Raw genomic sequence first — 12,871 nt, forward strand, 5'->3', positions numbered from 1 at the left:
TTAATGCCTCATATCCCCCGCTTCAACAACTATGGAATGAAAATTCCTAGCCACCCCAATCCCTGCTGCATCGTTAACTTCTAGTCTCCTCTTCACCGGAGTAAGAATCCTCTTATTCATTGGAAAATGCAGTGAGTCACTCGGAATGAAATCATGAGTGTGCTCAAGCACAACCGTGGTTAACTTATATCTTCCATCTTTTTGTAGAGTGGCTCTAACCCTTGCTTTACAATCTATTTTTGATGACAAAGATGGTTCGAGGGGATTTACTTCTAATCTTTTTGTTCTATTTCGCGCCCGAGTACATTCAATTCCAAAGTACTTTACTTGCCCATCCCTCGTTACATTTTGTGTTCTATAAGATATAGCAAATCCAAGTTGTTTCGCATATTTTGCATAAAATGTGTGTACTTCTTGCTTGAAGATAAAACACATCCCCTTCTTCGGTTCTTCAACTTCACCACTCTCATTAAATTCAACATTGTTATCTTGTTCTTCAACTTCCTCACTTACATTGAATGAATTATTCATTGAATCAATATCCATTGTAGCTTCAAAGTAGGTACAGATTCTTCTCAGCAAAGTAAGTGACTTGATGTGGAGTGCCCTTCAATGGAATCTGATTATAGAAAACATAACTTTCAAGTAAATGGATCGCTGCCAAAATGGCAATCTATATAAAAATACCTTGTTATGAGCATTAAAGTATAACAAGATGAAGCCATTGAATTGTAGTTCATAACAAGGAACTTATGAATCTGTTCATTGAATTAATTTATACAATGAGTTATGGTGTTTATAATTTTGTGCATTGAATTGTGGTGTTTATAACATATCATTGAATTTTGTAACAACAATATATTTCATAACAACAGCAATGTGAATTTTGTTAATTTTGTTAAATTTTCATGAAGTTCTTTTTTAATTTTCTTCAACAACAATGTTCCTTAATAGCACCAGATTTCATCAACCGAACATATTTTTCATCAATAATAATGTTCCTTAACAACAGCAGATTTCATCAATACAACATTTTTTTTCATCAACAAAAAACAACCCATTTCCTACCAGTTTAACAGAACATATGGATTTATACTTTGACAAAAGGTGGGAAAAGATGGGTGTGCAAAAAGTGGGAAAAGGTCAAAATTCGGCACGCACATGGATTGAGCAATGTTTCCTACTAGTTTAACATCAAGATTCGGTGGATGATTGCTCAATGTTTCTTACTAGTTTAACATCAAGATCATACCACATTAATTTTTATTTCACTCACCTTTCGACACACACATGCAGTGGCGGCGGCACCTTTCGCACACACAGCGGCAGCAGCCTCGTCAGCGGTACTAGTAGAAGCGGCAGCAGCTTCGTCGGCGGCACCCTTTCGCACACACAACCTTGATCGGCGTCCTCTCTATCACTCTCTATACTGTGTTCTTGTTTTTCTTCTTCTTTTTTTTTGGAAACGAATGTCTGAGTTTGGTAAGAATTACCTGTGTACAAAGAAGAAAAGGTGGGTGTGCAAAGAATGGTCAAAATTCGGGCCTTTCGACCCTTGACCTTTCGAGCTACGAAATGGAACTCTTTTGTAATTTTGCTGTTACTACTTATTGTAGTGTTAGATATGATTTGACAATGATTTATTGTAATGTTAATTACAATATTTTGTAATTTTTATTTTGGTTATGATTGAAGAAATTTTTAGTTAATAGTTGTGGAGATATTTTTCTAAGTACCAACACGTGGCAAGGTGACGCCGATGTGTCAGCCGAGGTGCCACGTGTTCTGGTCATTACGCCGAGATGATCTCGGTAAGGCCGAGGTTATCTCCGAAGATATCGGAATTCGAGATAAGAGGACAAAGGATAAGGGACAAGAGTCCTAGGATAAAGAGGAGACTTAGTCAAGACGAGGATAAAACTCTTAGGGAGTTTGTCTTTATCTCTTGAAGAGTCCAAAGTAAGTACTGAATTGGAGTCCATAGAAGTCAGGCTTTCTGTGGGACTAAGATTAAGTAAACTATAAAAGAGAGGCACCCCCGTGGGTCTAAGGTACGCAATTTATGCTTTGAACAGTGAGTTTAGCACTTGATTATCTTTAAGAGATATACTGACTTGATCGTCGGGGTGCCCCGGGTGGAAGAGCCACCGCCGGAGCCTTTTCTTTCTGTTGCAAGATAACTGAAGCCATCTATTCTGCCAGTGCTCTCTAGCTGATTACTAAGCGGGCAGTGTGATCAGAAAATCACTCACACAATTTGGTGCCGTCTGTGGGAAAAAGAAAGAATAGATGGCCAGTAACGCACAGAAGGAAAAGATTGAGGACGACGCTCTTACTAGGAGTGGTAGACCAATCGACCTTGATATTGAAGGAGACAACCACAATACAGAAACCCGTGACCAGGGCCACGGAGAGAACGACGTCGGACAGGAGGGCGACACTTCGAAGAAGACAAACCAAAACAAGTACTATAACGAAGATAACCTCCAGGTATGGAGGGATAGGTGCCTACGGAGGGATAAAGAAGTAAAAGAATTGGCAAACAAGTTGACAAACCTGCAGTCGGTCGTCAACTTCATGATGCAAAACAATGTCATGCAGCCACCGTACCCGCTGCACGATACGCCGATTCCAGCAACTAACACCCAGAATGGAGGAAGGAAAACAATCCCCGAAGCTCTTCAGCACACCAGGAGCGGAAGACACTCTCACCGACCTTCCAAGGAAGTCGGACGAGAGGAGTCGAGACGAGAGGAGTCCCGAAGGACGTATCACACGAAGGACCCAAGGCCCAAAGAACATCGGCATATTCAAGGGCAAGCGCTCTGCTTTGACACAACCCATGGAGAAAAATCAAAACGGGCCCACCACGAGGCCGAAAGTAGTGTGTCGAAAAGATTGAAGTGCAAAGATAGCCGAGCTCCAGGGAGGAGTAAAGAAGACTTGAGAGATTATCTCAAGAGGAAGCAACAGAATGCTGAAGCCGACGTAACTTCCCCGGTTAAACCGAGGACACCATTCTCGGTGGAACTAGACAAATTTGAAGCACCAAAGAGATTCAATATGCCAAGGTTCCAAATATATGACGGTAAGTCAGATCCCAACTTTCACATTGGATTATACCTGAATTCAATGGCATTATATAGTGGGGACGAACCGTTGCTCTGCAAAGTATTCCCCTCATCTTTTGAGGAGATTGCATCAGATTGGTTCCATAAACTGCCGAAGGGAAGCGTAAAAACTTGGAAAGGCCTAGCCGAGATGTTTGTGGCTAGGTTTGCAACGAACAAACTATAGCCCTTGAGGGTCGACGCTCTGATGGCTTTAAGGATCACCAAGGATGAAGGCCTTAGGGCCTACGCAAAAAGGTGCTACAAGGTGTTCAATCGAATACCCGAATGCAACCAAGAGGTGGCGGTCGTGTCTTTCAAGAACGGCCTGAAAGATGACTGCCCACTACGGAAGTCTTTGGCAAAGACATTGCCAAAAAGCATGGAAGAACTCATGGCGAGAATTGAAAAGTACGCTAGAACCGAGGAGGATACGTCGGGAAACAAAGAGACAAAGCAGGAGAAAGGAAATGGCTTGTCGAAGCAAGGCCGAGGTAACAATGGATCAACTAAACAAGAAACGGAATTGAGGGCTAAACAGGCAGTGACGACTGTGTTCCAAATCCCGGTCCACAAAGTCCTGGATCAAATACGAAACCAACACTATTTCAGAGGACCGACAAGAACACCAGGAGAATTTATGGGAAAAAACGTCGGTAGGCGTTGTACTTACCACAATGAAGAATGGCACCCAACTCAGGGTTGCAGAGCCCTAAAAGCACACCTAGAAGACTTGATGAGGCAAGGCCATCTGAGGGACCTTGTCGATGAGGCCAGGATAAGGGAAGAACAGGCAAGATTGCCTCAAGCACCAGCAGCTTCGCCTCCCCCAGCTCAGCAACCACAGGCAGGAGGACCACGGGTGGTTAATGTAATTCACTCAAAGGTGAACGAAAACAACATACGAGGGGAGACTCAGAAGGTAAAACACCTACAGCACGTAAACCAGGTCGGACATAAAAGACCTCGGCCTGAAGAATGCCAGGGACCGACGATAGCTTTTACTGAAGCCGACCTAGAGATGGTCCAGCATCCACATAATGATGCCTTGGTAGTATCCCTCTAGGTTAGGGAGTGCCAAGTGAGACATATCCTGATTGATCAAGGCAGCTTTTGCGACATCATGTATGTTAGATGTTACAAGGAGCTGAGCCTTCATCCTGATGACTTGGAGCAATCCAATGCCTCGATGGCCGGGTTCAATGGAACGCCGACGTGGCCACTGGGCACAATAAGCTTGGAAGTACAAGCCGGCACTAAGAAGGTCAGGACAGAATTCATTGTGATTGACACGCCTTCGCCATATAACATCATCTTGGGAAGGCCATGGTTGCATGCAATGGGGCAGTTCCCTCAACATTGCATCAACTACTGCGATTCCCAACAGAGCATGGGATAGAGGAAGTTAGAGGCGATTAGCTACAGGCGAAGAGTTGCTCCATGGCAGCAATGAAATCTACTTGCAGCATGCGAGAGCCAGATAAGGCAAAAATTGAAGATGAGGACTTGGAAGTCGTAGAAGACGTTGGCAAAGAACCAGCCAAGAAAAGCGAAGAGACGCTAAAGAAAATCCTCGTCCAGGAGGGGGATGAAGAACGCTTCTTTTTTCTCGGCTCGGGCTTAGTCGAAGAAGAGGAAAAAGAGTTGGAGACTTTTTTAAGAGCAAATATTGAGGTGTTCGCTTGGACGCCTTACGAAATGCCTGGCATTGACCCCGAGGTCACTTGCCACAAACTAAATGTCGATAGATCGGCAAACCTGTAATTCAACAAGCTAGAAGACCGATGTTGATGTACGTCGAAGCAGTAGAGGAAGAAGTAGACAGACTTCTGAAGGCCAGGGCCGTCCGAGAAGTTCACTACCCGACATGGCTATCCAACACAGTAGTGGTGAAGAATAAGAACGGTAAATGGAGGGTCTGCATAAATTTTACAAGCCTGAACAAAGCTTGTCCCAAAGACAACTTTCCTCTACCCAAGATTGACCAATTGGTAGACGCCACATTTGGACATTGAAAGATGAGCTTCCTGGATGCTTATAGGGGATACCACCAAATAGCCATGTACCCCCAGATGAGGAGAAGACAGCGTTTATCACCCCGAAAGGGCTATACTATTACAAGGTAATGCCTTTTGGATTGAAAAACGCAGGAGCAACTTACCAAAGGTTGGTAACCAAGATGTTCAAATACCTGATTAGCCAAACAGTAGAGGTCTACATCGATGACATGGTCATAAAGACCAAGGAACCTAAGGGTCATCTTGCCGACCTAAAAGAGGTCTTTGATATACTCAAAACATACCGGCTCCGACTCAACGCATCGAAGTGCGCGTTTAGAGTTGGATCAGGTAAGTTTTTGGGGTACCTGGTAACAAGAAAGGGCATTGAGGCTAGCTCAGATCAAATCAAGGCCATTTTAGAGCTGAAAAGCCCGACGTCAGCAAAACAGGTTCAGATGCTTACTGGAAGGGTCGCGGTCCTAAACAGGTTCATAAGCCGAAGCTCAGACAAATGTAAACCTTTCTTCAACCTGGTGAAGAAAGCCACAGATTTCCTGTGGACAGAAGAATGCGAAGCCGCTTTGGCCGACCTCAAGAAATACTTGACCACAGCTCCAGTTCTTTCCAATCTAGAACCAGGGAAGAAGTTGTTCCTGTACTTAGCCGTTTCAAAACATGCAAATAAGTGCGGTATTAATTCGAGAAGAAAAATGGGAGCAAAGGGCTATTTACTATGTAAGCAAAACCCTAGCCGATGCAAAAATAAGGTATCTACCCTTAGAAAAATTGGCACTAGCTTTAGTAATGGCTTCAAAAAAGCTGAACCATTACTTTTAAGCGCACAAGATTATATTGCTAACAGAGCACCCACTGAAGTCATTGTTACAACAAAGAGACTTAACTGGAAGAATAGCAAGATAGGCAGTGGCCTTGGGCTAGTACGACCTGGGGTTCAGACCGAGAACAGCAATTAAGGGCCAAGTTTTGGCCGACTTCGTGGCGGAATTCACGCCAGAATCCATCGAACATCGGGCTCCGTTGAGCCATGATGAGCGATGTCCAAACAAACAAGGAGAATCCCAGCCAAAGGCAAAAGAACAAGGAAAGGAAAAACTAAGACCCTGCAGCATTTACATCGGTGACTCATTTCGCCTGTTTGTCGATGGGAGCTCAAACCGGCAAGAAGCAGGGGTAAGAATAGTATTGATATCCCCTGATGGGGAGATATTGGAACAGTCTATTCGATTAGGGCTCAAGGTCTCAAACAATGAGGCAGAATACGAAGCATTGATTGCAGGACTAAAGTTGGTAGTGGCAGCCGAAGCAGATGAGGTAATAATTTTTTGTGATTCACAATTTATAGTAAATCAGACAACAGGAGAGTTTGCCACCCGAGATGAGAGGATGTCGGCATACGCAAAGGAAGTCATCAGGCTGGTAGCCTTGTTTCGCAACTGCCGACTTCTGCAAGTCAGCCGAGATGATAACAACCACGCCGACGCATTGGCTAAGTTCAATACAAACTGAAAAAACAAGGACAATCATGATTGATTTTTTGTCAAGTCCAAGCATAGAACCACCGATTATAGAACAAGAAGCAATGTGTGTGGACTTAGGACCAAGCTGGATGGATGCAATTGTTGCATTCCTAAAAGAGGGAAAGCTACCAGAAGACCATAAGGAAGCACACAAGATTAGATTGAAGTCGGCAAGATTCAATTTGACAGCGGACGGACATCTATACAGGATGTCCTTCACTGGACCCCTTTTAAGGTGCGTACACCCTTTGCAGGTTGAAGATTTTCTATATGAAATTCATGAAGGGGTTTGTGAAAGCCACGTTGGGGGCAGATCACTAGCTCACAGGGCCATTACCCAGGGGTATTGGTGGCCCTACATGCAAAAAAATGCAGAAGCGTACGTGAAGAAGTGCGAACAATGCCAAAGGTTCGCACCTTTGATACACCAGCCAACTGCTGATCTAAACCCTGTATCCAGTCCATGGCCTTTTGCCCAATAGGGCATGGATCTCATTGGGCAGTTGCCCCAAGCAACTGGGCAAAGGAAGTACTTGTTGGTAGCAACAGATTACTTCACGAAGTGGATAGAAGCAGAACCTCTTGCCAAAATCCGAGATGTGGACGTCAAGAATTTCATATGGAGAAACATCATCACCAGATTTAACTTTCCAAGAGCAATAGTTACCGACAACAGAACGCAGTTTGATAGCAAACTTATCAAGAACTTCTGTGCGAAATTCAAGATAAAGAATTACTTTTCAACACCAAGTTTTTCCTAAAGCAATAGACAAGCAGAAGCATCCAACAAAGTAATTCTGGACGGGATAAAGAAGAGACTGGAGGCAGCAAAAGAAAAATGGTTAGACGAGTTGCCCAATGTACTTTGGGCATATCGGACTATGCCGAGAAGATCAACAGGGGAAACCCCTTTTGCCATGGCCTACGGCACAGAAGCAGTCATTCCACTAGAGATCGGCATCTCAGGGATCAGAACCCAAGGAGTAGAGAATGGGACTAATGACATACTTCTAGCCCGAGATCTGGATCTCTTAGAAGAAAGAAGGGAGAAAGCGGCAATTCAGCTCGCAGCATACCAGCAGCAACTTGCTAGAGCTTACAATAAGAAGGTTAATCCAAGGGATTTTCAAGTCGGCGATCTAGTCCTGAGGAAAGTTGTTGGCAACAAGAAAGACCCCAGAGAGGGCAAGCTTGGCCTAAACTGGGAAGGGCCCTATAGAATCACTTTAGTATTAGGCAATGGAGCATACCGGCTTGAAGATAATGAGGGCAAAGCATTGCCAAGACCCTGGAATACTTGTAATTTGAAATTTTTCTATCATTAGATGTTCCTTGTTATTTTTTACTGACATCATCAATAAAATTTTAACAGAGTTCTCCAAAGACTTGTGAATTGATAAAAGATGTATAATGATTGTTTCTGAATAATGAGAACCCAAGTGGAACTCAGGTTCACATTGGGGGCAGAGAGAAGACAAAAATGCTTAACGCTTGTTAAAATTTGTAGCAATTTACAAGATGAAGTTAAGCCGAGATAATTGTTTATCTTCACTTGTTGAAATTTGTAGCAATTTACAAGTTAAAGTTAAACCGAAATAATGCTTAACGCTAAATTTGTAGCAATTTACAAGTTGAAGTTAAGCCAAGATAATTGTTTATCTTCACTTGTTGAAATTTGTAGCAATTTACAAGTTGAAGTCAAACCGAAGTAATGCTTAACGCTTGTTGAAATTTGTAGCAATTTACAATTGAAGTTAAGCCGAGATAATTGTTTATCTTCACTTATTGAAATTTGTAGCAATTTACAGGTTGAAGTTAAGCCGAGATAATTGTTTATCTTCACTTGTTGAAATTTGTAGCAATTTACAAGTTGAAATTAAGCCGAGATAATTGTTTATCTTCACTTGTTGAAATTTGTAGCAATTTACAAGTTGAAGTTAAACCGAAGTAATGCTTAATACTTGTTGAAATTTGTAGCAATTTACAAGTTGAAATTAAGCCGAGATAATTGTTTATCTTCACTTGTTGAAATTTGTAGCAATTTACAAGTTGAAGTTAAACCGAAGTAATGCTTAACGCTTGTTGAAATTTGTAGTAATTTACAAGTTGAAGTTAAGTCGAGATAATTGTTTATCTTCACTTGTTGAAATTTGTAGCAATTTACAAATTGAAGTTAAGTCGAGATAATTGTTTATCTTCACTTGTTGAAATTTGTAGCAATTTACAAGTTGAAGTTAAACCGAAGACAAGAACTTGCCGAGATAGATCATCGGTTGGTATAACCGAGGTGTGTCACCCCGAGAGGATTACACAAAGAAGGAAGAGTATACATATGCAGAATATTCTAAGTATAGAATCATGCAAAGACAAAAAAGAGAAGACAGGAGTGCAAGCACTTAGAAAAGAAAAAGTTATATTCATTCACCAAGAAAATGGCACATCGGCCATACAAAAAACATACATTGTTCCAAAAGATAAAGAAGCAACAAAATACAAGTAAGCAAAAGAAGAACATAAAGTTAAGACTCCTCTCCGTCAATTGGTTGAATTTGAAGATCAGTTGCTTGTTGAGAAGACATCCCAGCAGCCTTATTTGCCGCTATCTCGGCATCAATTTCTTGCAGAGTTTCTTCAACACTCTTGTCCACAGAGGAGACGTCGGCAAGTACATTCTCGGGAACAACTTCTATAGGAACCTCATCACCTTCCTCATCTTGAGTCAAGTCTAGGACTTGCTCATTTTGAGGAGGGGACTTGGCCTCATCAGTATCCTTGGGTTTTCTCACCAAGGCCTGATCCTCATCCTCATCATTTTCCTCGGATTCGGATTCGCCGATGTCTTGATTTGGAGGTTGAATTGGAGGAAATGGCAAAGGAATGGCATCAGATTTTCTTAATGGCGAGTCCTCTGGGACGTTAAGTTTCTTCAGATGGGACATCCAACCAAGGGTAAAACCCTTGTTGCATGCCTCCTTCACATGCTGTTCGTAAGCATCAGTGACATCAGCCATGCCTTGGGTATATGCCTTTTCATCAGCATCTTTTATTTCAGCCTCTCTAGTGGCCAAGGCTTCTTGAAGCTCTTTCTCGGCTTGGGCCATCTTCTCCTCGGCCTCCTTTCTTTGGGACTCAGCTACTTTCTTGATAGCCTCAGCAGCCTCAGCCTTCTCTTCGGCATTATTCTGAGTTTTAACTGCAGTCTCGGCTTGATCTTCCAGCTTCTTCATTTTTGATTGAAGGCTCTTATTGATCTTTTGAAGAGAAGAGAACTCCTTCTTCATGTCGGCCAGCTTTTGCCGATTTTCAAAAGATTGCACAAAAAAAGAGTGGGCATGTTGGATTGCCTGAAAGAACACAAGACAAAAATTAGCTCAAAATTCTCTAAATACAAAACAGAAAGAAGAAAATTACCAAGAAGAAAACACTAACTTGAACGGAGCGTTGAAGCATCAATGCATAATTCTCGTACTCGCTCAACTCGGCGTTGCGATCAAGGTCGCTGGGAAGGAGCAGAGCTGTGCTTAGGGCTACGCTGACATTGATGTCGTCGGCACTGTCAGTAGCCAAGACTGGCTTGTCCTCCAGAGTAATTTTTGGGGACCAGGGGGCATCGCTCTTCTTGGATCCCGAAGTCGTAGCGGAAGAAGACCTCGGCTTTTTGGATTTTGGGGACTCTGATGGCTGGGTTTCCGAGCGCCTCTTCCAGCAGGGGGTTGAGGTTTGTCACTCTCCGCCAACTTTGAGGTAGGCAGGCTATCTTCGGACTCGACCTGAGTTACCTTAGGCTTTGGTTGAGCCTTTTTTATTCTCTTTGGCTTCGATGGAGGAAGGGTTTGGGTTGGTTGCTTATCAACAGATGATGGAATGCTGGCCATAAGATCTTTGGCAACAGGCTTAGGGCGACCCATCTCGGCAGTAAGGACAAGTCGTCGCCGACGTTTTCGTTCTGCAATTGGAACCAAGTATGGAGCTGAAGAAGATAGCTGATCTGCAGGATCAGATGTTGATCCTTGATCTGTTCGTGATGTAGAAACAGTCAATGGAGTTGTAACGGAGGGTGGAGAAAGGCACTTCTTCTTCCTTTTGGAAATGTCGGGCAAAGTCGACTTGTATGATGGAATAAAATTAAGAAGCACAGGCGCTTTCCTTTTGTGGATTGGCAAATCCGGAAGTCTCTTCAAGTCCTTGTTGGGGACAAAGGATTGGTAAAAAATCTTTTGGTGGCTGACGAACAGTTGCAAGAAGAACAGATGTCAGAAACAGACAAAGTATTTAAGACTTTGAAAGAAAACAGGCAAAGCTGAATACTAGGCTCTTACCCTTACCCTCTAAAACTGATCGGGGAAGAGGATAGAGATGGATGCCCTCGTCCGGAACAAACTCCCAATTTTTCGAGGTAATGAGATAGTCATCTCCAGCCCCCTTGTTGGAGTCTGGGAGGTCGGCTATGATTTTGAATTCTGTAGACCTCGTCTTAAGGTAATAAATGAAGCCTTTTTCTTTCAAGTTAAGGGCACACATGGTATAACAATACTGGCTATCGACTAGGATGATCCTAACGTTTTCCTGTTTAGCTAAGGCGGCAATACCAAAGATCACTCGATAAGAATTGATTGCCAATTGCATGGGGTTCAACTTATAAAAATGAAGAATCTCGCGAAAAAGGATGTTGAGTGGGAGCCGGAGTCCGCACTCAGTAAAAGCTACAATGGGAAAGGGCATGGCGTTTTCTGTAGGCATGATGGAGTCATAATCCCCAGCCAGCTTTAGATGGACATCGGCAGGGATGGAGAACTCTTGCCTAAAGTACTCAAGTTTGGTCGGGGTATCTACCCTATGTCTCCACATACCCATGACATCGGCCTGAATTAGAAGGGTTGAAATTCAGAAGGAAGATGTTTCTTATTGATGGGACCTCGGCAAAAACCTAGGTTTGGGCTGGTACAGAAATTTGTAAGGAAAGTTTCAGTTTTGCCCTAAATCGTGAGTTCTACAAACAAATCCCAAACCTAAAACTATGGAGATGAAGAATACAAAGGGTTGAAGGCCAAGAACAGTGGCAAGGCGTGCAAGAAGAACTATGAACAGTACATGTGTTCAAGGCATAAGCAAAAAGCGAAATCAACGCATTCAGATGTATGATTTACAAATTGATTATTTGAGCAAAGCAGTAATAAATAAGAAATTCTAGAAAAAATCAAAAACTGGAATAAGAAGAAAGCAGTTGCTTACCAGAAAATATGAAGTCGGTATGAAGATTGCCGAAGTCAGACGACAGTTATAGATGTAACGGGGACGACAAAAGCTTCATAGGAAGGGAGAACGGAAGACAGTTGCAGAGCTTGAATACTGGAACAATAGCGTATCCAGGAGCTAGAGAGAGAAAAAGCACAGAGAAATCGAATGCAAAAGTGAAAAGTGAAGAAAGGGGGAAAGATTTTGTCAAAAATGAAAACGGCGGCAAAAAAGTAATCAATACGCCTAGAAGAACGCATACGTCAGATGGCGCACGTGAGAAAGAGATGACTTACGGGCGCGTCACAGGTATGAACCAGCGAGAAAGAAACGCGTGGTTAGAAACGGTTGAATTATGGTGTATGACAACTCATACGCGTGCAAGGGTTCTTGAAATTCTTGTTCTTCAATAAAGGATATCGGCCAAAATAATGATCTCGGCTGAAATACTGAAAACGGACGTACTGGAAAAATGGAATGATATAGGTTCCATCACCTCAGAATGCCGGGGTAATAGAACCTAGGGGGTAGTTGTGGGGATATATTTTTGAGTACCAACAAGTGGTAAGGTGACGCCGATGTGTCAGCCGAGGTGTCACGTGTCCTGGTTATTACGCCGAGATGATCTCGGCAAGGCCAAGGTTATCTCCGAAGATATTGGAATCCGAGATAAGAGGACAAAGGAAAAGGGACAAGAGTCATAGGATAAAGAGGAGACTTAGTCAAGATGAGGATAAAACTCTTAGGGAGTTTATCTTTATCTCTTGAAGAGTCCAAAGTAAGTACTGAATTGGAGTCCATAGAAGTCAGGCTTCTTGTGGGACTAGGATTAAGTAAACTATAAAAGAGAGGCACCCCGTGGGTCTAAGGTACGCAATTTATGCTTTGAACAGTGAGTTTAGCACTTGATTATCTTTGAGAGATATACTGACTTGATCGTCGGAGTGCCCCCGGGTGGAGGAGCCACCGTCGGAGCCCTTTCTTTCTG

At 42.9% G+C, this 12,871-nt stretch overlaps 1 protein-coding gene across 1 annotated transcript; it reads right to left on the minus strand.

Moving 5' to 3' along the window:
- Positions 1 to 546, minus strand: LOC145821950 (protein FAR1-RELATED SEQUENCE 5-like). Its single transcript, XM_082918520.1, has one exon. The coding sequence runs from the start codon at positions 544 to 546 to the stop codon at positions 1 to 3; it is 546 nt and encodes a 181-aa protein (XP_082774646.1).
- Between the last annotated feature and the right edge of the window lie 12,325 nt (positions 547 to 12,871).

This window comes from Camellia sinensis, chromosome 1 (genome assembly GCF_055761805.1).
Source record: "Camellia sinensis isolate YWXY chromosome 1, ASM5576180v1, whole genome shotgun sequence".
Lineage (NCBI taxonomy): Eukaryota > Viridiplantae > Streptophyta > Magnoliopsida > Ericales > Theaceae > Camellia > Camellia sinensis.

Coding starts and splice junctions, on each gene's coding strand:
- LOC145821950 (XM_082918520.1), bottom strand. CDS start 546: ATGGATATTGATTCAATGAATAATTCATTCAATGTAAGTGAGGAAGTT.